Source organism: Triturus cristatus, chromosome 11, assembly GCF_964204655.1.
Source record: "Triturus cristatus chromosome 11, aTriCri1.1, whole genome shotgun sequence".
In the NCBI taxonomy this organism is placed as follows: Eukaryota; Metazoa; Chordata; class Amphibia; order Caudata; family Salamandridae; genus Triturus; species Triturus cristatus.
In genome coordinates, this window is record NC_140594.1 from 860,294,768 (window position 1) to 860,320,451 (window position 25,684).

Genomic DNA, 25,684 nt, shown 5'->3' on the forward strand with positions numbered 1-25,684 from the left:
GTTCCGGCGGATAGACCCGGAACTGCGCCGAATTGAGAACCGCTCCGATGAAGAGGAGCTTCTGAGAGGGACTCCGGTGTGACTTCGGCACGTTGATGGAAAACCCCAGCAAATGCAGGAGATCCGCCGTAGTCTGGAGGTGGGAGACGACTGCCTGGGGCGTGCCCGCCTTCAACAACCAGTCGTCGAGATAGGGGAAGACTGGAACCCCTGATCTGCGCAGATGAGCTGAGACCACCGCCATCACTTTCGTGAACACCCGAGGGGCACTGGTGAGGCCGAAGGGGAGCACTGTAAACTGAAAATGCTCCTGGCCCACCGTGAACCGCAGGTAACGCCGGTGGGCCGGCAGGACGGGGATGTGGAAATATGCGTCCTGCAAGTCCAACGCTACCATCCAGTCTCCAGGGTCGAGGGCAGCGAGAACCTGAGCCAACGTCAACATTTTGAACCGTTCCTTCCGGAGGAAGGCATTGACGTTACGGAGGTCCAAGATAGGGCGTAGGCCCCCTTTGCCCTTCTTGGGAACCAGAAAGTAGTGGGAACAACAACCACGACCTACTTCTGGGCTCGGAACGCGCTCGACGGCCTCTTTGGCCAAGAGGGCCGAAACTTCCTCTCGCAGAAGATTCAAATGATCCTCCGAGATACGGTGGTGCTGCGGTGGCATGGCTGGAGGGGTCGTCTCGAAGGGGAGGGAGTAGCCCCTTCGGACGATTTGCAGCACCCACCTGTCCGAAGTGATGGTACGCCAGTGGAGCAGGTGATGGCGAACTCTGCCGCCCACTGGCAAGGAATGGGCCGGAAAGCTCGGACTAGGAAGGCTTGGAGGCGGATGCTGCCGGGGTGGATGTGGGCTGACCGCGTCGTCCTCCAGAACCGCCTCGGCGGAAACCACGTCCGCGACCGCGCGCAGGTTGGTTCTGCGGCTGGTGGCTAGGCGTACGTGAGGAGGCACCCCTTCCTTGGCCACGAAAGGGGCGAAAGGCGGAAGTTTGCGACCGCGGGGCCGAGAGGCCCAAGGACTTGGCCGTAGCCCAGGAGTCCTTAAAGCGATTCAGCGCACTGTCCACTTTCTCACCAAAAAGGCGAGTGCCATCAAAGGGCATGTCCATGAGAGTGCTCTGGACATCCCCCGAAAAGGACGTGGACCGCAGCCAGGCGTGACGTCTAAGTGCCACCGTGGTAGAAATCGCCCTACCCAGCGAGTCCGTAGTGTCAAGCCCACAGCGGATTGCATGTCGTGCTGCATCCCTCCCATCGACCAGAGCCTGGGTAAGTCGTGTCTGGGCCTCCTCCGGGCACAGGGGCAGCACATCCTCCACCGTATCCCACAGAGAGTGGGAATAACGGTCCAAAAGACAGGCGGTGTTCAAGGACCGCAGACCCAAACTAAGGGAGGAGAACAGCTTTTTGCCAAACTGTTCCAGTCTCTTGGAATCCCGGTCCGGCGGAGCGGTCGGGAAGGAGGGTTGGGAGGTAGAAGCCTGGATAACCAGGCTCTCGGGGTGGGGTGTTGGGACAGAAAACTGGGGTCACCCGGAGCAGGGCGGTGGCGCCTGGTGACGTTCCTGTCCACAGGAGGGACTGTGGAGGGCTTGGACCAGGTGCCCTGCAGAACGTCAATGAGGGCCTCAGCAGAGGCTCAGTGGAGCTTGCTGCAGACTGAAGCACCTCAGTGAGGACGTTAGTCCTCACAGCCACGGCAGGCAGCTCGAGCCCAAGGGCTGCGGCCGCCTTGCGCAGCACCACAGAGAAAGCAGCACCCTCCTCCGAAGCCACAGTCGGAGGAGAGATGAATCCAGTGTCTGGTGAGGTATCCAGACCACTGGCCTCCCCCAGTTCATCTGCCCAGTCCTGTGACAGCTGAGCCTGAACGGCCATAGGATCCTCGGACCCCTCCCAGACGTCCCCGTCATCCGATTCCTGGTAAACAGGAGGAAGGATCGGAGCCGGACGATAGACATAATGTGTCTCTAACGGCGTCGGATCCGGAGCGGGGCTGAACTGGGGCTCGACGCCGAGCGGAGCCGGCGTCGGAGGTGGTACCGGTGTCTACGCCGGCGGAGGAGGCGTGACTAGGTCAACCGGCGTCGGCGGGGACGAGTCCCTCGGGAACCTGCGGCGTCGGAGCCGGCGACGGCACCGGGGCCGGAGCCGCCGGCATGCAAGGTTGCCCAGTCGGGTCCGCGGGGCCCGAAGGCGCGCCAGCGGGCGTCGACGGCGGAGCCAGGCTCCTCATGGCCGAGAGGAAGGCACTGACTTCCGCCGGCGTCGCGTCAGTCTCAGGGACCGGCGGGTATGGGGACTTGTGCGGCGCCTGCGGCTCCGCTGGAGTGGAACCACCCTGACCCTCGGCCGAGTCGCGCAACCGGCGAGGGGAGTCCGAAGAGCAGTGTCGCCTCTTGGACTTCTTGGGAGTGCTTCGACTTACCCGAAGACTTGGAGCCAGACGAGCGATGATGACGTCGGCTGCGGCTCCGCGACCGATCCTTGGACCTCCTCCTGGACCGGGATCGAGAGGTGCGCGGAGCCGAGTGGCGAAGCTCGAGGAGCTTACGGGACCGCTCCCGTCTAGCCTTCGAGGTCAGGGCCTTGCAGTCCGAGCACGACTCCGCGTCGTGGTCGAGGCCCAAACAGTAAAGGCACCGGCGGTGATGATCCGTAACCGACATCAAGCGGTTGCAGTCAGCACAGGCTTTGAAACCAGGCATCCTACCGGCACCGGAGTCGAGACAAGATCAACAAGCATTTACAATGCAATGGTCTCGGCATTGGTAAAGTTAGAGCTATTGGCATTGCTCATGACATTATTTTTATTTATGTTTTTGTTTTTAAAACATTTAAAGAAACGGCATTGTCATGAGCAAGCTGCATTAAGTGTGATATGCAATAGGTTCTTCTAATGCGTGCTGACTGAGTGAAGCTCCTGCAAGTGCTTTGAATATTTCTTGCTCCATGATCCTTGAACGGAATAAGAATTGCAGAAGGACGCCATTCTGTGTTGATGCTTGGTTTAGTTGGCAGAATTCAGAGCAAATTTGCACCTGAAATGTAGTGGGGTAAAGACTGGAAATATCACTAAACAATTTACACTACATGAGTTATAGCTGGTCTGGAACGTCTGTAGAAAAGCTTCCAATACATACTTTAACTCAGTGATAAATAGATAACTGCGCTATATTAAAAAGGAGGCAAACTTATGAATAAGAAGTAAAAAAAAAATCTGAGTGTCAAAAGTAAAAGCACGTGTGCCTTTCCACATAAAATACAAATCTGTGATCTGCATATTACAGGATGTGATTGGCAGATTAACCCTCTGTGCTACTTTACGAGTCAAAACTGTGACTGGACAAAACACAGAACTCCCCCAGAACAGTGTTAAGCAAACCACTTCAGTTATCTTACGGCTATTATAATCCTCTCAAAATTGCTGGGCAAACAAAGATTTCTGCAGCTGATGGTTTAACCCAATAAGATTTTTCTAAATGTAGCCTTTTTTAGACCAATTAATTTAGAACACATTTACTGTCACATGCGTCCTTGTTCCAAATTTCTTGGCATCAGATTTTTTTTAAAATAAATATGTATATTGACAGTCAGACTGTGATTTTAAAGCTATGCCCCTCGTAGCACCACTCCTCTTTAATGCCTTGACCCTCAATTTATGTGGGTTCCTGGAGTGTTTTTTTCCACCCAATTGTAACATTATTTTGGGCCATTTTCAAAACGGTTAAGTTTATGTTGGTTATTCGATTTACCACATATCGAGAAGTGATTAGTTCACCTAGCAGGTCATCGCTGACTGGAAGAACCCAGCCACAGGCAAAGGCAAAGTAACTATGTACATGACAATCACACAGGTGTCACCCCTTCGAAAAGGTGTTGAAGGCAGGCGCCCCAGGTTCTGTAATATCCCTGCGTAGGTGGTGCACCTGTTCAGAATGTTGATGGCAGTCACTCAGCATTTAATCAAGGTCATCAAACAACTCCCAGACAGGTCTAGGCGATATCAAATATACAAGCCCTAAACACGCATTTCAACGAAATTACTGAGGTGGGTAAACCAGGTCATTAATTAAATGGCATATGAAGAAATCAAGCAGAAGCGAACAGCTATGACACAGATAACCGAAAATGAAATTACTATTATCGCGATAACGGAATTAAAGTGTGGACAGACATCTTCAACAGGGCTAACGATATTTGTACAAACACAATGTACAAATTAATTAAAAAAAGTTAAAAGTATTGAGGAATTGAAAGTTACAGATTTCAAGAATCCTTTCTCGAGGATTACACGTACCTGTAAAATCGGTCACTTTCGACTGGAGAGCGAGAACATTAAGCACGAATTACATGAGCGTTACTTACAAGGACCATCCACAAACTTAACCCAATGTCTGTTGCATGTTATTTTGGTTTTTCAACAGCGAACATTTGTTATTTTAATACTTCCGGATCGCTTGACGGCCTATCCGACGGCTGAACGTATTCGAGGAGATGCGTGGGAGTGGGCGGAACACGTGACGTCTTAAGAGATAAAGGATTGGAGCATTGTCGACACCTCAACCAATCCTAGTGCTTTGCATAGAATTTCGATTTGTTGATTGGCTGTGTGGTCTGTAAACATTGTTCAAGCCGCATACCATACCACGGTGTATGGTTAGCAGTTTGGAGCCGGTAGCGTTTAATGCTTGATAAAATGGCCAGGATGTTTCTGCATCCCTATTAACTATGTACATTCCGTGATGTGTGGGGGGAAGATTAGTTACTTAATAGCCTCTCCGACACGGACGAGGTAACCACAAGCGAGTGGAAATGGCCCGCCCGTCATTTTCCCTGCTGTTCAGCGATAGACATCTGTTTGCCTGCTAAACCGACCTTAAACAAGCCGAGGGCACCGGAAGACACCACTGCCTCGGAGAAAGGCAGCGGCATTTTCGGATTCGGGGGCGTGTTTGTCTTTTCTCTCGCCCGATCCGAAAAGGACGGGGCCTAATCGGAATGACTGACCTCTTCTCCAATGGCTGGCCAGTATTCAAGAGGCCAGCCAATGGAGAACAGGGGAGAAGAGGGGCGGGTTCAAGCCCCTCTTCTCCAAGTCATTAAATCTCTGAGCTAGACTGCGCAAGCGCAGCCTTCGCAGCCGAGACCTAAAAAGGATCAAAAAACTTAGTCAAAAAGTCTAAAAGGGGTAGCTCTCCCGGATCTGCGCTTACTGGCGCGGAAAAAAGAAGAACTAACGTCAGCGCGCGAGGGCGGCGTCTAAGTACTCCGACGACGTCATTCCGGCGCACGACGCCGACGACGGACGCGGAGCCGCAGATGACGCATAGCGACGCGCAAGGGGTATTGCTGACGAAAAATCTTCCGGATCCAGTCTGACGCCTGGGGATATTCTAAGGTGAGGAATCTAACTAACGTGTTTCTTTCAGATATATATATGTAGGAAAATTTGAGATCGAATAAGAAAAGAATTGGAAGTGAGCTCCAAATCCACGCACGAAGACGAGGACATGCAGTTCTATCGTCAACTTCTGGGGTGGAGCGAAGTCAATACAGAGCCGCACAGCACCACCTACCACTGCATGGGAACAATTTTGTTTACATTTTCCAGATCCAGTCTGGCACCTGGTGATACTCTAAGGAAATCTGTAGTTAAATGTATCAATCACAGAATGAAGACTCCATCTGATAGTTATTGTGAAAATGTGATTCTATTGCTCTCTTTCTGTTCAAATTGCATGCTGAATTACATAATCAGAGTCATTAGGAGAAAGCGTGGAAGGAGACAGACGTTACAGCAGAAGTCCTCAGCTTCACCTACCAGTGATTATTTTTGGGGGTGGGTGTGTGTAGGAATGTGCCCCTTTTTGCATAGTTAACCCCCACTTTTTGCCTGACATTTAATGCACTTTGACTTGATGTGCCCTGGGTCCATGTCAATCAGGTTCTCAGGGCCTGTGTTTTTTCCCAGAACTGCACCTTTGTACCCACAACTGGCACATCTCTAGCACAGGTAAGCCCACTTGTAAACGTCACCATGGGTACCAAGGGTACTGTGACCAGGGAAAGCCTCTAAAAGCTGCAGCACCAATTGTGCCACCCTTAAGGAGCCTGCACCTAAACACCCACACACTGCCATCGCAGGCTGTGTGTTTTGGTACAGAGAAAAGTGAAGAGTCGACATGCCGCACATCCCTATGTGCCATGCCTGCAATCAACTGTCTGTGACCTAGGTAAATCACCCCTCTAGCAGGCTGCACTAGACCCCACGTGGGGGCACAGCTGCCAGAGCACTGTGCCCCTACATTGTCAGAGTCCATTCTTAGACAACGTAAGTGTAGTAAAGCCATAAAAAGTATATGGTCTGGGAGTTTGTCACTACGAGCTCCATAATGGCTTTACTAAAACCTGGGAAGTTTGGTAGGAAACCTCTCAGCACATTAAACCCACACTGATGCCAGTGTGGGTATTAATGAAAAATGCACTCAGAGGGCATCTTACAGATGCCCCCTGAAAAACGACCAGCCCTAGTGTGGTTCCTGAATGGCTACCTGCCATTTGCCACCACCAGACAGGTTTCTGCACCCCTGGGTAGAGGACCTCTGTTCTCTGGGTCCAGAAACAAAGCCCATCCTGGGCAGAGGTGTCATGCCTCCTCCCCAGGATGGGCTGGGTCGACAAAGGGGTAGCTTCAAAGGCCTGCCGCCTTTGTGAGCTGACCCTGCCTTTTGCTGCTCCCAGCAACTGGCTCCTATCAGATCTGACCCCCACTTTTGAGTAGGAAAAGTGGGGAAGAGAGGAATGCCCACCTTTGCCAACCCCACCCCTCAGGTGGGGGAGGTGGGGTAAAGCACACATCTCAGTCCCCCTCCATCTTGAAGATGAGGGGGACACAGCCATTTAGAGAGGCTCAGCCCCAATCCCACTGGAGGGTGGCATAATAGGGTGTGTACTCACCCCAGGGAAGGGACCTATTGGTCCCAACTTGCACATCCCTGTAACACCCCTAAACTTAGTATTGAGGGGCAACCCTGAACCTTACCACCTCAGATTAGAGAAGGACTGAAGAGCCGTGCTGAAAAAGGGGACACCTACTGCTTTGGCCCCAGCCCTACCGGCCTGTACGAACTTTGACCTGCAAGTAGCGAAACCCCGGCGTATCCCGCAGTCAGCAGCCATCCAGAACCGGGAGGACCAGCCCTGCCTTCACCAGAACGACTGTCTTCCAGGCGCACCGGATCTACACAACTAAAGACCAACAGAGAACCCGGATCCAGGTGGCTCCGCCGTTCTGCACCCAATGCCCAGAGCCCGCGTTTGTGTGGTCCAACACAACAACCTGGTCTCACCAGTGATCCTGACAAGGTATCTGGCGACCCCTGACATTCCTCGATGCCTGCAGCTTCAACCTGAGGGGTCCCCTGATCGCGACCGGAGCTGGTAAGAAGAACTGATGCCTAAAGACACCCCTGCACCAGTGGCCCAACCGACAGTGTCCAGATCTTCCCCCAGAATCCAACTTACCTCTCCTGCCGGCGGTCGCTCTCACGAAACCTCCTTGACTGAGCCTGCAGCATTTGTTTCGAACTTGAGATCTCCACTGAAACCAACAGGGTTCCCGATGTCTCCTTGGCACTCTTGATACAGCCGCCTATGTGCGGCTGGTGGTGTGGCTCCTCAGCTGATTGTTGGCCCCTGCAGTGCTGATACTAACACAAAGACCTTGGCTCCCACAACCGCAGCCCCTGACCGAATAGCCCCAGCTGTATTGGCTAGCATTGGGCATCTGCACTCTGCACCCGGCCACCCTAGTGCAGCTGGTGGTGCGATTTAAGTGCGTTCTTGAACCTTGGCTCTAACCCTAAAAAGCTAATCTTGCACAACGTTTACTTACCTGCAAACCAATAACCTTCTTTTCTCCCACTGGAACCAATGTTATGATTTTTGTCCCAAAAACTTTCAAAATGTTGAACTCCCATGGTGTAATATCTAGGCATACCACCGGAGAGGTAAAAATAACTGTAAGGTAACGCAACAGTAATGTAAAGCAAATTCCCTGTATTCTGAACGGTTTTAAAAGCAAATACAAACCTGTAATAATTTCAATTTCAACCACAATTGCATTTCCTTGTACAGATTTGCATTTGAGAATTAGAACAGGAAGGTTTTCAACTTTTTCTTGAAAATCCGAGTGTCTTGAATACTACGTATAGCCAAAGGCAAGGCGTTCCAACCAAGAGCCGCCTCCCGAACAAGGGAGCAGCCGCCCAACCTTTGGTGGATGAAACAATAGTGAACCAGTAATTTGGATGCACAGCGAGGTTGTCTTGACGGTAGGTAAAAAGAGAACCTCTTATGCAAATAGCTGGGTCCCCGACCATACAGGGCGGAATGGGCAATAGACAAAACCTTGAATTTAATCCGCGCCTCCATATGAAGCCATTGTAGGGAGCGTAAGTGAAAGCGCACACTATTTCCTCTGGGAAGATCCAGGAGGAGGCGGGCCGCTGTATTCTGCACCACCTGGAGCTTCCTCACCAAATAGCCGGGGGACCCGACAAAGCATGTTAGCATAGTCCAGGCGAGAAAGAATCAACGCACGGACTACAGTTTCCCTCGCATCCTTTGGGAGAAGAGGCAGAAACTTCCTCAAAGATTTCAAAATGCCAAAACAGGATCCCGTCAATTTCTTAATCTGGGTAGCAAAGGTTAAGTTCTCCTCAAACCAAACGCCCAGATTTTTTACAGCATTGTCTGACATACTAGGCAGCGGAAACTCTGCCGGCCATAGTGACTCTCTAAAGTTAGGAGGAAATTTGCCATAAAGAAGTATTTCGGATTTCTCCTCATTACACTTTAGTTAGGCCTGAGCCAACCAATGAAACACCGAAGACCAGCAGTGCTCAGCAGAGCAGACCTCTGTGTCGTCACCCTTCCAGGTAAACAGCAACTGGGTGTCGTCCGCATATGTGATCACCTTAGCCCCGAGCTCCTCCGCTAGATATATCAGCGGGGTGACATAGATGTTAAAGAGCAAGGGGCTAAGGGAAGATCCCTGCGGAACGCCTGTGGGAACAGGCTGGGAAGCTGAAACACAAGGAGGAAGCCAGACCTGCTGTGACCTGTTGGACAAGAAAGAAGTGAGCCAGCCCAGAGCGGAACCGGCAATGCCAATTTCCGAGAGGCGAGCAAGGAGAAGGGGATGAGGCACCGTGTTGAATGCTACCGAGAGGTCCAGCATAATCAAGGCTGCCCTCCCGCCGGCATCCAGACACTTGCGGATGACTTCCGAAACCTCTATCAATGCAGACTCTGTACTATAGGCCGCTCGAAAGCCCGACTGCACAGGGTGCAGCAGACCAGCGTCTTCAACAAAGGCTGTGAGTTGTCTCGTAACTACCTGCTCACAGACCTTTGCCAAGCTTGGCAGAAGAGAGATTGGCCGGTAATTTCCTAGGGACAAAGGGTTAAGTGAAGGCTTTTTTAAGAGAGGAAGAATCATAGCCTGCTTCCACGTGACAGGCACCCGCCCCTCTAACAGGGACAAGTTAACAATGTTGTTGACCTCATGATTAATAATATCAGCAGCTGAGGCTAACAGTCTGGCTGAACAAGGATCAATGGGTGAGCCCGATTTTAGACCTTCAGATGTTCCTTTATCTAATGACAGTTCTAAGCTAACCCTTTGAAGAGGATTTAGAAAAAGCTGCTTTTCCAGTTGAAGCCCATTCAGTAGCACTTTTCAAAGTGGTCGATAAGCGAACTTGATCCACTTTATGAAGCTGAACTTTTTTTCTTCTATCCATGGACTGGTTTCATTCTTCTTTCAAGATTAAACTACTATGTGAGAAAGTGCCATCTTTCTTGCATGGTATGCCCTCACTTTTTGCTGAATGTACTTTGACTGAGTGTGCCCTGGACTCCTGCCAATCAGGTGCCCAGGGCCTATGTTCCTTCCCTAAAACCTAAAACCCCAATTTGGCAAACCCTGGCCACATGTCAGCCCCTGGTAAATGGTACCCTAGGTACCCAGGGCCTTGTGACCAGGGAAGGCCTCTAAGGGCTGCAGCACTTATTGTGCCACCCTTAGAGGCCCTGTACCCTAACACAACCGCACTGCCCTTGCAGGCGGAGTGTCTGGGTACAAGACACAATAAAGAGTCGACATGGCACACTGTGTGCCATGCCCACAACCTACACTGCCCTGGCATACATCAGTCACCCCTCTAGCTGGGTGCCCTATGCCAGTGGTGTCGGCACAGGAGCATGAGCCATGTGCCCCTACAGTACCCAGGTCCATTCCTGGGCACTGTAAGTGCAGTGCTGCCATTTAAGAGTATATGGTGCTGAGAGCTCGTCAAACACGAACTCCACAGCACCATGTTGGCAACACTGAAGACTGAGAAGTTTGGTATCAAACTTCTCAGCACATTAAACCCGCACTGATGCCAGTGTGGGATTTAAAGCCGCCCGAGTGGCCCTGGCAGTGCAACTTCTACTCCTACCTACTTCCCCTTTTGCCCTGAGCAAGTGACCAGGAGCCCAACTCCCACAGCCGCGTGGCCTGCTAGTCAGCAGCCACCAACCAAGGATCCCCTGCATCCCATAGGATAACATTGGGCCTAACTCACTCTGCACCCGGCCGCCCCAGTGCCGCTGAGGGTGTAACAACTGTAACAACCTAACCCTGGGAGACCCCTGAGTCTGTGCCCAGAACCTTAACTCTGCCAGTCAAGTACTTACCCAAAAGCCGATAACTCACTTTTTTTCCACAGGGTAACATTGACTGGTTTCTTCTGAAATTTCTTCTAAGTGTGGAGTTTCCAAAACTTCAAATATTCACCTAAAATCAACCGAGTAACGAAAACGGAAATACTCACATGCTATTAGGAGAGCTCCAAGTGCTGGATCTTGGTGCCCAGCACTGACCCTGAAAAGTACTCACAACCGTACTTACCACTAACCCAATTTTCTCCCATAGGAAATCATTGACTGTTTTTCTGTGAAATTTCTTCTAAGTGTCGATTTTTGCAAACTACAAATATTCTTTAAAAATGGTACCAACTGTGAAAACGTAATTACTTACCTGTTTAAGTAGAGGTCCCAGTACTGAGCCTAGGAGCCCAGCCCTGCATTACAAAAGTAACGAGAACATACTTTACCCGTAACTTGAATTTATTCCCTAGGGAACTATTGACTGTTTTTCTATGAAATGTCTTCTGTGTATCGATTTTACAAACTTATAAATATTCCTTAAAAATCGCCTGTACAATTTAAATGCAGTTTTTCAACTGCTTACAGGTGGTACCCTAGTGCTGGATCCAGGATCCAACACTGACCTAGAAAAAGTACCCATAACCCCACTTACCTGCTAAGTGAATTTCCTTCCTTAGGATAACATTGGTAATTTGATCAGAAAAAGTTTCCAAGTGTCAACTTTTAAAATAGCAAAATATTGCTTAAAAATCACAACAACTTAACCGAATGTACTCACTTGTTTCCAAGAACTGCCCCAGGACTGAATCTAGGATCCAGTCCTGGAGTTAGAAAAGTAATCCTAAAAGTAATTAATTGCATATACCTTACAGTTCCCATTGAGCTCAATGTATTATTGTGTTTGAAATTGTGTTGTCTATTGCAACAACCTGTAACTATTACCTACAAAAGTCAATTGCATATTGCAAAAGTATTTAACTAAAGCATCTCATTCTGAGAAAGTATATTTTGATACCTATTGTTGGTTCTAAAATAAAACAACCATATATTTTTAAAATAAACCATTGGCCTAGAGTTCAGTTCTTGAGTGTGTGAGACCATTTGCTGACTGAGTTTGTACAACAAATGCTTTACACTGTCCTCTGATACTGCCTTACTGCTCGACCAAGCTACCACTTTAGAGAGTAAGGTTATCTCTAACTTTAAACTCAGCCAAACCTCTGGGGACTGTGGACTCTGTACACACTGTACCTATTTGGGAACAGTATATATACAGAGCCACTTTCTCACATACTAGAGATAAAACTATTTTTTAAACTTTAATAGGAGGCTGAGCTGCCTTTATATTTTGAGAATTGTAGTGTGGCATAGGTATGACCATCAATTTCTGACTTCCAGTCTTCCCATTCCACAACAGAAAGCATTGCTCAGACTTCAACAGCCAAACTCAAGCCAAATTCCTATCATTTAGTGCGTTTTGTTAGGTGCTTTCCAGTCTGGTGTTTCGAAAAAAACAAACCATAGTGTTTCAATCTTGAATAATTTGTCCTCTATGGCTCACTTTTCTCACCTGTTAACATGAAAAATGCCCCACCCTCTCCCAAATATGTTTTGCATATTTCTGACCTGTTTCCTTCTCGCCAACTCCTTTTCCTCTCGGCGTTTCCTTTCTTCCTCTTCCTGCTGACGCTTAAGGAGTTCTTCCTGTTGACGGCGCAGCTCCTCTTTCTGCTGGCGCAATTCTTCTTGCTGTCTGTGTAGGTCCTCTTGACGTTTCTGCTCCTCCTCCTTCTCTTGTTGCTGCTTAGCTCTCAATTCTTCATCTCTCCTCTCCTGCTCAAGCTGCAACCATAAATTATGTTACTGAAGAGGTGATCTGCCCTTAGGAGAGTCTGCCACAGCTCTGGCTGAGTCATACAAGTACATCCTTCTTTGCAACAGATTACAATATCACACATCTGCACTGAAAACCAACTAATCCTCTACAACCAGTACAAATATGCCATGCATATAAAGTGATTCAGAAACACTGATAATTCACACATCAGCTGTATCATAGAGTGTACAATATTTGTGTATAGTACATTTGAAATAGGAAGGGATAAAAGTGAGAACTAAACATAGTGAATGCTTTGAATGAGTAGTGCAGGAAATCATTCTTTGCTGATGCTGACCTTTGCCGCCTTGGCCTTTTCAAGTAGAAGCTGTTCAGGAGACGGACCTGGAGGCAGAGCATCAGCAGGGAGATCCCAAACACTGTTGCCTTCCCATGCTACAAAAAAACAGAGGGATTCACTCAGTACATTCATAAAAGAAGCATTCCCAAGGATCTGTATTAGTCAGTTTGACATCTGGAAAAAGGAGAACCATGAGTGCTCTTACTGAGGCTAAAGTTCTGGCACATTGCTAACCAATCAAGTCAAAGTATGTATAATCCCTGAAAGGAAAAACATGGAAAAAAAACTAGCAACTGACCTATAACAATAGGATGTGCAGCTTTAAACTCTTCTACATTCACTTATTCTGAATTATTATGCCACCATGCGGTTGGGTCCAACATGTTCTTGTAGTAAATGTCGCTTTAGGAGTAAAAGCCTAGATGGATCAATATGAGTCACTTTGAACGCCATGCTTGAGCCCACAACTTCCCAATTCTGGTGTCACCATATTTAGATATTTTGTGTATGCATGTACATCTAGAACAGTTTCAAACTGTAAATCTACTCTAAGAGGTTAATAACTAGTTTATTTTGCAGGATGAATCTCTTCTCATGCTGTACATTGATTATTGCAAAAACAGTTGATGGACAGAATGCAGAACAATGTCAAACATTCATCCCAGAACAGAGATCTGGGTCTAAATCCATCGTTTTTTTGCTCACCATGCCATTCCAGTTTGAACCCAGCCATATGCAAATCAGTCTTGACCCTGTGCCTCATGGGAACAGTCCAGCCTGAACTGCCAAGCCAGGTCCTCCCTGGACTGGAAACAAGCATCCTAGGACCGGTTTCGGGGTTTCACCCCTCTTCAGCGAGGATAGCTTGATTCCAGTGGCATGGAGAGCACCCCGAACCGGTCCTAGGATGCTTGTTTCCGGTCCAGGGAGGACCTGGCCTGGCCGTTCGGGCTGAACTGTTCCCATGAGGCACAGGGCCAAGACTGATTTGCATATGGCCAGGTCTAAACTGGGGTGGCATGGTAAGCAAAAGAATGACGGATTTAACACAGATCTTTTGACTGGGGGTGAAAGTTTTGATTGGTTCTGCATTCCGTCCATCAATTGTGTGTCTTTTGCGTACATTGATTATAGCAGTATAGGTGGAGGAGCAATAATGTGCAAGTAGTTTGAAATAAATTCCCTAAGATAGCTTTGCCCCACTTGAGCTTCTCGTCTTGATGTACTTCCCAGAGTAGTGCAAGTATTGGTGACTGTGGTTATAATGCCTCACGTTGACTAATGTAGCTCTTTTGTTTTTCTTGTTGCATGTGCCCTTAGTTTAACCAGTAGCGTTTTGTCTACCATGACATTAACACAAATTAATTGCTTGAAAAATCCACATTGTTATACTTCCCTTGGTAAAAGGCTTTCCAATAACTTGTGTGCGACAAAGACTTTCAGTTTTCCTGACCAACTTTGTACCTAGTAGGTAATTCATGACTTTGATACTAACACTTAAAGCATGCAAACATGTCTGCTGGCACATTGGGCTGTTGAAAGGAAGAAGGTAAATGATATACTGGATCACATGGAAATTTGACACCTCCTTTGGAATAAATTTAGATTGTGCTCATGTCACATTGATATGTGAATATTTCTAAGTATGGTTCTTATACTGACAACTCTGACTGGAGCGGCGACGAACCGCAATACCAACGTCGCAACAGAGGCCAAAATAGACGACCAACAAGACTGTGGTACAATTTGTGGAGAACCCCCCAATTTGGCGAACACTTACAAGCGCTATTCCAACCTTACGCACCGACTTATTCAGGATGGATGAACCCCTACATGCAAGGCCCACCACCGATGGAACCACTACAGTCAAACAGACCGCCTTTTTTAGGGAGAGGCCCCAATAACCGCTGCAGAAGAAGAAAAGGGGTAACCTAGACGTAACAAGATCACCAGGATCTCACCCGCAGCATGTCAAAAGAGAGACCAGGACCGAGGTCAACAACTCGTTAATAGTGAACCTAACGGACTGGACACTCAGGGAAGACCAAAGAAAAGTCCTGAACAAAGGCTTAGGCTTCATCTCTACACCACCACTAGACCAGTTTAAACTACAATGTGAACTAACATAATTCAGCCGGAAACAAACTCAAAGCCTTCTTTAAAGACAAGGAAAATAACACCTCCAAGAGAGACACCAACCTACATAACAAATCCACCCTTTGTCCATCAACCCATCTTGTACCCATAGAGATACAAGTCTTCGATAATGCATTATTCCATGAAGTGGAAAACTTGAAAGAAACCACAAAGAAACCCTTCATGAACATAACCAAACGAGAACGCCAAACACTTGAGGATCTACAGAAACAAGAAGGCCTAATAATAAAACCAGCGGACAAAGGTGGATTATCGTCCTACTAACCAAAGACAATACGATAAACAATGCATAGATCTCCTTTCAAATGAAAAATTCTACAAAACCCTGTCTGTGGACCCCGCATCCAGACTACAATGGACCATCAAATTTATGGTAGACAAAGCCGAGATCAACCAATGGATATCCAAAATGAGGCAGATTTTTTAAAAACAAAATCTCCCAGAGCCCCTTACTTCTACTCGCTACCTAAGACACACAAGAACAGGACTGCCCCCCCCCCCCCCCCCACCAGGACGCCCAATTGTCTCTGGCATATGCTCCATCCTCGAACCGCTTTCTCAATTCGCTGACCACTACCTAAGACCTCTGGTCCAGTAAACTCCAAAGTAACTAAAAGACACTCAGGACCTTCTTGATCAACTAAGAGGATTGACATTCCATGAGGGGTCAATGTGTCATGTAGGACTTTACGTTGGAAGTCTGTATTCAAGCCACAACAAGCAACCCTACAGACAATCGAAGACATCCTATTGGCACAAAAATGGGAGTACAATACCCCAAGGCATTTCATACTAGAATGCTGCCGACTAGCACTCACAGAGAACTTTTTCCAATACAACGGCACTCTGTTTTTACAGACCCACGGAACATCGACGGGCATCACATTCACCCCTAGTATAGCAGGACTCTACGTGAGCGATTTTGAAAACAAACACATTCTAAGTGACACAAATTCCTATAAAACCAAGTTACTTCTCTCGAAAAGTTACATTGACAACGTTATCATGATCTGGAACGACACCCCAGAAGACCTACCAGAGTTCCATAGATGGATCAGCACTAGAGATGAGTTTCTCAAGTTCACATACACAGCAGATCAACACAAACTGGACTTCCTGGACATCACCAGATATATAGAGAATGATGAGATTAACACCAAAACATTTTACAAACAAACTGAGAAAAACAGTCTTCTTTAATTCAATAGCCTTCACCCAAGCCCACTCAGAGAGAATCTGCCATACAGTCAATTTTTACGAATCAGATGAAGCTGCAATAAAATACAAGACTACAAATCACAAGCGCAAGACCTGAGCCACAAACTGAAAGCAAGAAACTACCCCAACAACATAATACACAAGTGCCAAAAGAGAGCAAGAAATCAACAGAGACAACCTACTAGAGATTTCTACAAAAGGACAATATGAGGACATCCTTACATGTGTGACAACATATAATACAGCTTCCAATGCAGCCAAAAAAATTGTAAACAAAAACTGGCAAATTCTCACATCCGGTACCCTCACATGGCCAAAAATTCGAGATTCGCAAACAAGAGACCCAGGAAAATCTGCAACCTACTGGTACACACCAGACCATCCCCCAAAAGGTCGAGAATAGAATCTATAACAAACACATGAAACCTGGCACCTATACTTGGTCACTATCCCTGCGGGTCCTGCACTGTCTGCAAACTCACTAGAATCACAAAGACTCTACAACTTAAAACTGACCTAATGTGGAACAAGAGGAACACCACAAATTGCAACAAGACCCATGTCATCTACATTATCACTTGTCCGTGCAACCTGAAATATATAGGCATGACCTGTGGGAAGGTGAAACAGAGAATCTGAGAGCATCAGTGTAATATCAAGTGCAACAAAACTACTACCAAAATGAGCACCCATTTCATCAACTTTAAACACTATTGAAAAAATCAATTGGGTGGTTTTAGAAACACTAAACACGGAAAATTAGAATGCAGAACACATCCTTTTTGAACAAGCATTGGCATAGCCAATAGGTCTCGCCTTTGGGACCTTATAAATGTTTAGCCATGCAACAGTTAATGTTGTTGCACCAAGGATATTGTGCTGCATAACTAAATACTTATAAGGTCCCAAAAGCGAGACCTATTGGCTATGCCAATGCTGGTTTTATTTCTTGTCATGCGGCCCAATAGGCATGTTTCCTGTTTAGTCATTTCTTGCAAGTACTTTGTTACTTTGAACCTCTCAACAGTAACGAGTCCTGCCCATTCTTTGCGGTTAAAATCCACTCCCATATCATTCTGTCATGGTGCCTAGATATATTCTACTTAGTCTATAAGTTATCAAGACACATCTGTGCAGAAAACTGTATGCAGAAGTTTCTAGCTAGTATTCCGGGAGACCCTCAAGCGGCGTCCAGCTGCTAAGCTCCAGTCTATGTCTTATAGTTTTCTGCCAACATTGCCCTCCCGTTTTTATCTAAGATCTTCCAAGTCACATGCAACAATTGTAAAAGGGTCCGATATAGTATGACGACTAGTTTCTTCCCACCACCGATGGTAAGCACATGGTGCAACATTTAATGGGTAGGCAGTTCATCCCACAGTACGCCTCCAGTGCAGTGTATTGTTCCTAACACAGCACCATAATACAAGAGCTTCCCTATTTACTCCTTAAAGCCCTTCAATATTGTGCTGATACATAGGTCATTCATCGCGATTATCCCAGCCCTCATCTATACTTTAGATTCCACCGAGGTAGACACTTCTTTCAAGTGTTGTATACACCACAATGGTAGTTCCTCTGCGAATGGCAACTTTGTTGATGTCCATTTTAGACATCTGCCCCAAAAGTATCCAACCATATGTATCATTCCAAGGACATCCTTATCCAGTTTCCGGTCTCCCCATATCATATATGGTGTGCACCCTGAATATCGAAACCAGAATATTGATGGCACTGGATATCAAAACAAAATATCAAAACCGAAATATTGACAGGTAAGTAAGGATAGATCATTAATGAGACATTAAATGTGTTTTTTCTCATCAGTCTCGCTGTAGTGAATAAATCGAAAATGCTTTTATTAGTGCAGTGCCCCTAAGCAATATATAATCTACAGAATGTCGGGTTGGTGTCCTGCGCTGGCTGAACATTCTTTTCTGACGTAAATTGCACTTATCTGCTCTTCAGCACAGGATCACAGAGAGAGTCAGCCAAGGTAACGCTGTGATGTGCTTTAAGGGTAAGCCAAGGATCAATGACAGTCTGCCTTAATAGACCTGCTGGTCCTTACTTGACCCCACATTCTGCGTCTGGTGCCCACTGCCGAAGCTGTGTCAGAGGCAGCTCCAGGCACGATGCCAGCACAGCACACCCGCAGGCTGCACGTCGAGCTGTGTATCCTTCAGTCACGGGGTGCCCTGAGAAGAACACATTTCCGAAACAGAGCAGCTTGTATTCCCACTGAAAAGGCCAGTACGTTTTATGAGTGTATCCGGAGTCAATAGAATAGCCAGGGGATTAAGTGCTCGCTGCCATCTTGAGATTCAAATCACAGCAGGGTTGAATGGTCGGTTCAGCTTTCTGAAGCCGAACAAAGGTGCGTGCCAGTTTCGGCTGGATAACAGCTTAGTTCCAAGTGTTCTGTGTAAAGGTTGTTTGCAGATCAATAATTGTAAATTTTACATATGTCAAATCCCCCCTTCCACCCGGGGTTATCAGAGATTTAAAGTCCTGTTTATCTCCTTATAAAATCCGGCTTACATGTCTCGGAATGGACAGAAAACCTGGACTAGATGAATTACCTTCTCTCGGTTACACCTGGAAAACTCAATGACTGGAGTCTAACTCCTTCCGAGCACCGTTCACTCTAGGCGTGTCGCAGCCTGACACTTTTATACCACAGACTTCTCAATGGGAAACAGAGCTGCGAGGGGTGTACTTTATGCTGTTGGCTAGCGCTCAGAGGCCTCGCTTTTGGGTTTTGCCCTTCATCTAGTACTGCCAGCTAAACAGCTCGGGGATATCGCACACAGCGGACACGGTATAACAATAAGAGCCACCAGAACACAAAATACGTTTTTCTGCTGATGTCTGACTGCACTGGTCTGTGAAGCGTCGGCACACACGGCAGCATAGAGCTGCAAAGGCTAAAGCGGTTTGTAGCCGTCATTAGTCCGAACAGGCACAAGAGGCCATTCGTTTTCGGAACAAAGGGGAACAAAGGAGCAGAGAAAGGAAAAACAGGAAGCTGGCCCCCACTCATTTCAAATAAAATTGGGACAAATGCCAAAACTCTACTATTGATTAGATGCCAGGAGGAGGTTGGGGCGCAGAGGGGATGGGGTCCGTGTCATCATAAACAGTCAGAGGCAATGTCTGCAACTGCAACCGAGGCAAGACTGCCCCAAGCAGGGGTCCCTGCTCAGATAGAAGCGGGAAGCTGTAATCCCTCAGCTTTCTCGCCGGACTCCCCACAACGCCCCCTACAGTCAAAACGTATTATGGTGACTTCCACAACTTCCTTCCCTACATATACTGCTTTAGCCAACCAGCTTCCACCCTGCTTCTCACGTCTGTGTCAGACAATTAATACATGACATAGCTGCCGACTGGACCCATGCCTTGAGGATGAATCTGGGCCAGTCCTGCTGTTCCAGGTTACAGCACTAAGCATGCTGGGGCTTGTAGTTCAATTTTTCTCGTATCAAATATGTGCCTACAACGTGCTCTTTACTGCTGACTGAGAAATGAGGACTGTTTCAAAGTCAGACTCATGGCACGGCGCCAGTTTACGAGTAATCAGTCCCCATTGGGTACCCAAGCCGACCCCTTTCTGCCGCTGACCGCGGCCCCCGCAGGGGGCCACTCGGCGGTCGGCGCCTTAGTGGCCCCGGGCCCCCGGTCCCCCCTCCCCACTCCCTCCTTCGGGGGGGGCGGGGGCAGGGATCCTGACTGTTGCCCCCCTCCGTGTCAGGGGCCGGAAGTGACGCGCAATGCGCGTCACTTCCGGGCCCAGGTGTGAGGGGGAGGCTATTTAGCCTTCCCCCACCCTCACTGGCGACCTCTTTGTCGCCCACCTCGCCTTTTTACCCTCCCTACCGCTTACCCGGCGTAGGTGTGGTGGGGTGGGGTTTTTTGCTGAACGTTTTAATGTTTTCCTTTTCGTTGCAGGTGGAGTTACAGGGCGATCTGGAAGCAGGCCGGTACAAAGGGTACCTCTGCGCGGCACCACGTGGTGCCTGAGCCAAAACGAGGAGCCTCCAGAGAGGTCCCGGAAGCCGGTCGGCGCCCCGCTAGGCCTGCGGGCGGTTGTGGGCCTGAACAACCGGGGGCTTGCTATGCGCCGCTCCGCCCCGAGAGGGGGGGTGTGAGTAGAATCTCAACGGCACGTGATCGAAAAAAGAATCACTTGGGGGGCAGCACTTGCGGGTCGTTCCCGTGCTGCCCGGCTCATCAGGCGGGGCAGGTGAAGTAGATGGCCGCCTGCCCTTGGATCGCCCGTAAGATAACCCACCTATTACATATCCTGGAATTATGTAATAAAACCTGCAGCATTTGTTACCCACTTACAACTGTTTCTTGTGTCTTCTTTGGGTAACCTAATTTGGGGGAGGGGGGAAAGCGGGGTGCCCCTGGGGGTACTATGGTGCATCCTCCCTCTGTGGCAGTCGCCTTGGGCTGTGATTGCTTAGCGCGCACTGTGCAGTATACACGAGTCCAAACACTTGAAAATGCAGCTTACACAAAGAGCCTTTGAAGTCAACACTACGATGTAAGCTGCAACGTCCCTTCCATCCCTGTGTTACAACCCTGCTCTTTGCGACCCGTTTGTAATTAGGCGTAAAGAGTACCTGATGTGGCACATTCCGTGGCAGTATTATTTGCTTATTTTCTCCCACGTCAATACCATCTAAGTAAATGTTTTGGCTCAACAATACGAGGTTAACGCTTAAATACAGCAACTGAGCAGTGAATAGTTAATCCTTGCAAAGGGTCTGCCTCGGCCAGAAAAACATCTTTATTCAAAGATGTAAATTAAGCATCAGATGAAGTTATGTAGCAACTGTGGAATGTTATAGGGAGTTACCGCGAGTAGGATTATTTCCGTGGACTATTTTATAATACATTAAAGCCACAAGAATGGCTTAAATTCCAGCTGTGCCAGTTCCAAAAAGGAAGACACTGGCTGACTTAACAGCAAGCCCTTTAATTCTTAAAATCGTATTTACTTCGGTGAACAGCGGTCATGTGGCTGAAAACTGACTTTTTAATAAGAACCAAAAAATGAAACAAAACACTATGCCTATAGCCGCATGTGGTAACCACAGTGGGGGTCCTTCCCCGCCCCCTTGAGGTGGTTTCCTGTCTGGGTCCGCCCGCAGGGCTCCCAGCTGGGAATGTTATGAGCAGGAATTTCCAGGAAACGTTATCCACTGCATCCAGGAGAAGGGAGGAGAGAGTCCCAGGAAAACACGCTACATACAGGAGGATACCCGTAGAGATGTCACAAAAACTTTCCTCACGCCTTCCCAAGTAATGCTTTTGCCAGAACACCACAGTGGCCCCCCCAGGAGCTGAAGGAAGCGCACAGCTCACCAAAACAAGTATGCCCCCGACAAGAGCACATATCACTCTCCCCACATCCTCCCAGCACACCGTGTTAAACAGGGCAGCTGTGTCGATAATGACATTAGGGACCCGTCGCACTCACCCTGAGGAGACAAGACTTTGAGCTCCCGGATAGCCATCATTTCTTGCTGGGAGAATTCCACATCCTAAGAGGGCGAAGCTCGAGCCAGCGGTGCCCCCTCCCTGTGCAGGCACCGAGCTGAAGTTTCACTCCGGCAGCTCAATCGGAAACCGATAGGAGCTGTTACTGGGCAGCCTGCTTGTCATTTAGTGCTTTTAAACGCAGGAAGAAGTGAAACAAGTAGCACGAAGTAATGCAAAACATTATTACATAAACATCACCCAACAGAAAACGCACAGCCAACAAGAACATAATCGTTACAAAAAAAAAAAAGTGTCAACAGTCATTATAAAGCTCACTGTGTCATGCCGCCAGTAAATCATCCAGTCCACATGGGAGTCGAAAAAAGTGGACAGGGTGGTAACCAGGAGGGACTAAAAATCCAACGGGACAATCATGACACCCATTTTAGCATAATTGGTGACGCAAAATGACGTGCACCAATAGAAAATACACGCGGAGCATTAAGTGAGCTTCTGATATCAGATTCCAAGAAGCCCTCGCCTGGCGAGAGTAGCGCATGCTCGCTAACACCAGGCGAGACCTAATAAGGGAAACGGTGGGTCCACTGTCTCAAAACGTACGAAGAGGAGCTGAATGACAATATACCGTGGCTTTCAATGCTACGCTAACCTTGAATACTCAGAAAGATCTCAAATTACATTAATAGAGCCATACAACAATTTAACCACAGCTATCACATCAATCCGCATAAACTATCCGAAATGGATGTAAACGTAGAACTGCCAATTTCGGCAATGTATATCCAGGTGAACAAATGGTCTCCACCGCTGCTGACCAACCAGGTGAAACGAAATATTCCCACTGCGTTCCACATAATAATATTGAAAAGAATTCCGCTTGGGAATACACAGCCCGAACAACAATTATACTGCCACACACACAGATTACGTCCACCTATAGAGAGTTTTCCAAACACAGTCTTTCAACTATGCAGTAATCATCATAAAGAGCGTCCTTCTCCGGCGCACGCAAGACGGCACCAGCACAAGTTGCTCAGAGGACCCACAAAGAGAGAGAGTCCGACCGCCCGTCCCCCGACGGAGCTCAATTACCTACCAATAAGTTATAGACACAAATTAATCTATAACTCGCAAGTGTGCGAACAGGCGCATTTAAGAAGGGTAAATGCACTACTTACCAATGCATGTTACTACGTAATAACGTGCTTTCCATTGGTCCTGAAGACAGCCCGCCGACCCGATTGGGTATACTTGGGCTGAAGCATGTCGACCAGCCACGATACAACAGTAGCTCTTCTATCACCTCACCACCACCTTGTTTTTACCTTTACCCCACCCCCGACACAATAAAACCAAGATCGACAGATGGAGGTAATGTTAATGACACTGAACGCTCACGTTCTCTAATCACTACTGTAAATACCAGTCGGTCCTCCAGGTGGAGGAAAGCATAACCAAGACCCAATGATGATGCTTTTCACGTAACCTAACACGCGGAGAAACAAGATATACCACACCCACGGTTATTTTGTGAATGAGGATTTTTAAGGTGAAAAGAACCCCAGACCCTGGTAATACACATGACAAGTGATTCATTCCCCTTTGATTGCACCACCCGCACTTGCCAGGTGGACATGGCAATTACCAACTGCGCACAGACTCTGCGGCGGCAGGTCTAAGTTACCTTTTCAGGGCTACTTTGATTTGCTAGTCCTGGCACTCTGTGCACTTTATTAGGGCCTCACCAGTAAATCAAATATGCCAATCATGGAAACACCAATCCATAACATAATTCACAACAGGAGCACTTGCACTTTAACACTGAACAGCAGTGAGAAAGTGCGCAGATACACTAACCCAGCAAAAACAGAATCAAAACAGGGAGGTCAGAAAGTAAAAAGACAGGGGAAACACGCCAAAAGATGCCAAGCCTAACATGCGCCAACGGGAACTTTGAGGTAATTCTCAGTGGGCCTTGCCTCCGTCCCTAGAATACACCGTGCCCAGTCTGGAGGTAGCTCTTTTAGGTTTCTGGGAGCCCAATCCTGGAATAATCTTCCGTTGTCCCTCAGAACTGTGACGCACCTCGCAGTTTTTCAGAGGCTGCTTAAAACCTGGTTATTCCGCAACTGACTTCAGTTTTAAGATGCTGCTTAAAACCATTTTTTTCCTGAAACTAGGGGCGTACACAAGATAGCACCGGGACACTCTGGTTGAGTAGCTGTGCGCTTTATAAATGATATAATCCATTCATTCATTCACTCATTCGAGCAACTGCAAAAAAAAAAAAAAAAAAAAAAAAAAAAAGAACAGCCTTTAAATGGCTTTTAACATTGTCCAAAGCATGTCCTTGCTCGTAGTGGATCAATTTGTAGGGTGCCGCACCTAGTCACAAATGTATCCCAGCAGCTTGCATACACAGATTTTGTGGGGGGGGGGATGCTTCACCACTAAGATGACATCAACGACCTCAGGAAGAAAGTCGAAGAGTGTCAACTGCCGCGCTCATTCTCAAAGCATAAAGCTACAAATAGGGCAGGCCCAGGTGTAGTGCTCTACCCTGCTGCAATAGAAGATCCTACTGAAGCAGCAGCTTGATAAAAAGTACAATCAATTAAAAAATAACAATCAGTAAAATCTTGGTGAGGCAAATAGTATACAAAGTATATATGATGGACCCTGGTCAACAACACTTTATATCTAGCGTTACTCCAGTAAACAAGATTAATTGATTAGTGTCGCTAGCTGGTAAGATAAGCGCAAAACCGATTCATACATCTCAATTACCAGCATGATCTTCAGAGTATAAATGCCTGAAAATTAATTACAGATAAAACGACTATCACAGTCATACAAGAACAAAAAAACACATTAGATACCTTATATAAATGTTAACAAAATGTTGGGAAATCCCCCTTTTTAATTCCCTTTAATCATCACCCTAAGATACTAAGTGGTGGGTAAGGAAGATCAAAGTGACTTAAGAATTCCACAATTCACAGAAACATATCACCTCCTTCTCCTGCAAGCCCGAAGAAATAAAGCTACAGAGAAACTAACAAAAGGGTCATTAAGTTTTTTCAAAAAATATAAAGCAGGGCGGCATTGGGAGAAATGATAACGTCTTGAGAGGTAAAATGTATCAGGATCTTTATTCCTAATAAAAGTCGCAGAAAAAAAAATACACGAAGGTCAGACTGTTCAGAAGAATTGTCGCATGGGCAGGGTGTCAAATCATTAAAACTATACTTCTTCGCAGGGAAACCCAACATCAAAGGAATTAAATTCATGCAAAGCCTCAGGAGAATGAATCTGTGCAGTGGGTTTCTAATTTTTTCTAAGTATGAATACTCTCCCTCTGTTGGGGGCAGGGTCAGTTGATATAACATTACAAAGGATTTCGCATGATTCTTTTCCTTTACTTCATATTCTGCCTTTGCTAAAAAATAATGCCTTAAATCTCTTTTTTGGGGAATTTAGAGCAGGAACTCGGATTCGTGAATTGATCAGGTAAACCGAACAATTTCAGCGTAGCTTTTACATACTGCAACCAAATAATTTTCTGTGCATTGTCCAATGACAATGAATTTTTTATTATAGTCTGAGTTAGGTTTACCGTCCCTCTTCTCCAACTTGAGTGCCATAACATAATAGGGGCAAGTCTTATGGTATCGGTCACGTAGGGTAGGGCAAGTTCTAGGTGGCAAACATAGTTAGAAAAAGTGCAGTGAAGGGAGACTACCCTTTTAAAAAATCCGTCCTCTAGCTTTTGGAGAGAATCTACTGGCGCCGTTCCCCACAACCCTGCCCCGTATTGTGCGGCAATGATTGTTTTAGAGCTATAAATCTTTTTTATAGAGGCAATAGGTTTTGAACCAAGTTTTTTAATAAAG

The 25,684-nt window shown here is 47.2% G+C and overlaps 1 protein-coding gene across 3 annotated transcripts in view; it reads right to left on the reverse strand.

Annotated features, from left to right (window-relative positions):
* GIGYF2 (GRB10 interacting GYF protein 2) overlaps positions 1–25,684 on the reverse strand; it is a 1,663,629-nt gene that overhangs the window by 479,681 nt on the left and 1,158,264 nt on the right. For all 3 annotated transcript variants that reach the window (XM_085634698.1, XM_085634699.1, XM_085634697.1), the window contains exons 19-20: positions 12,900–12,997; positions 12,352–12,567 (exon numbers count right to left, since the gene is read on the reverse strand). In XM_085634698.1, the coding sequence (XP_085490824.1) occupies positions 12,352–12,567; positions 12,900–12,997 (314 nt within the window). The remainder of the gene's footprint in view (positions 1–12,351; positions 12,568–12,899; positions 12,998–25,684) is intronic.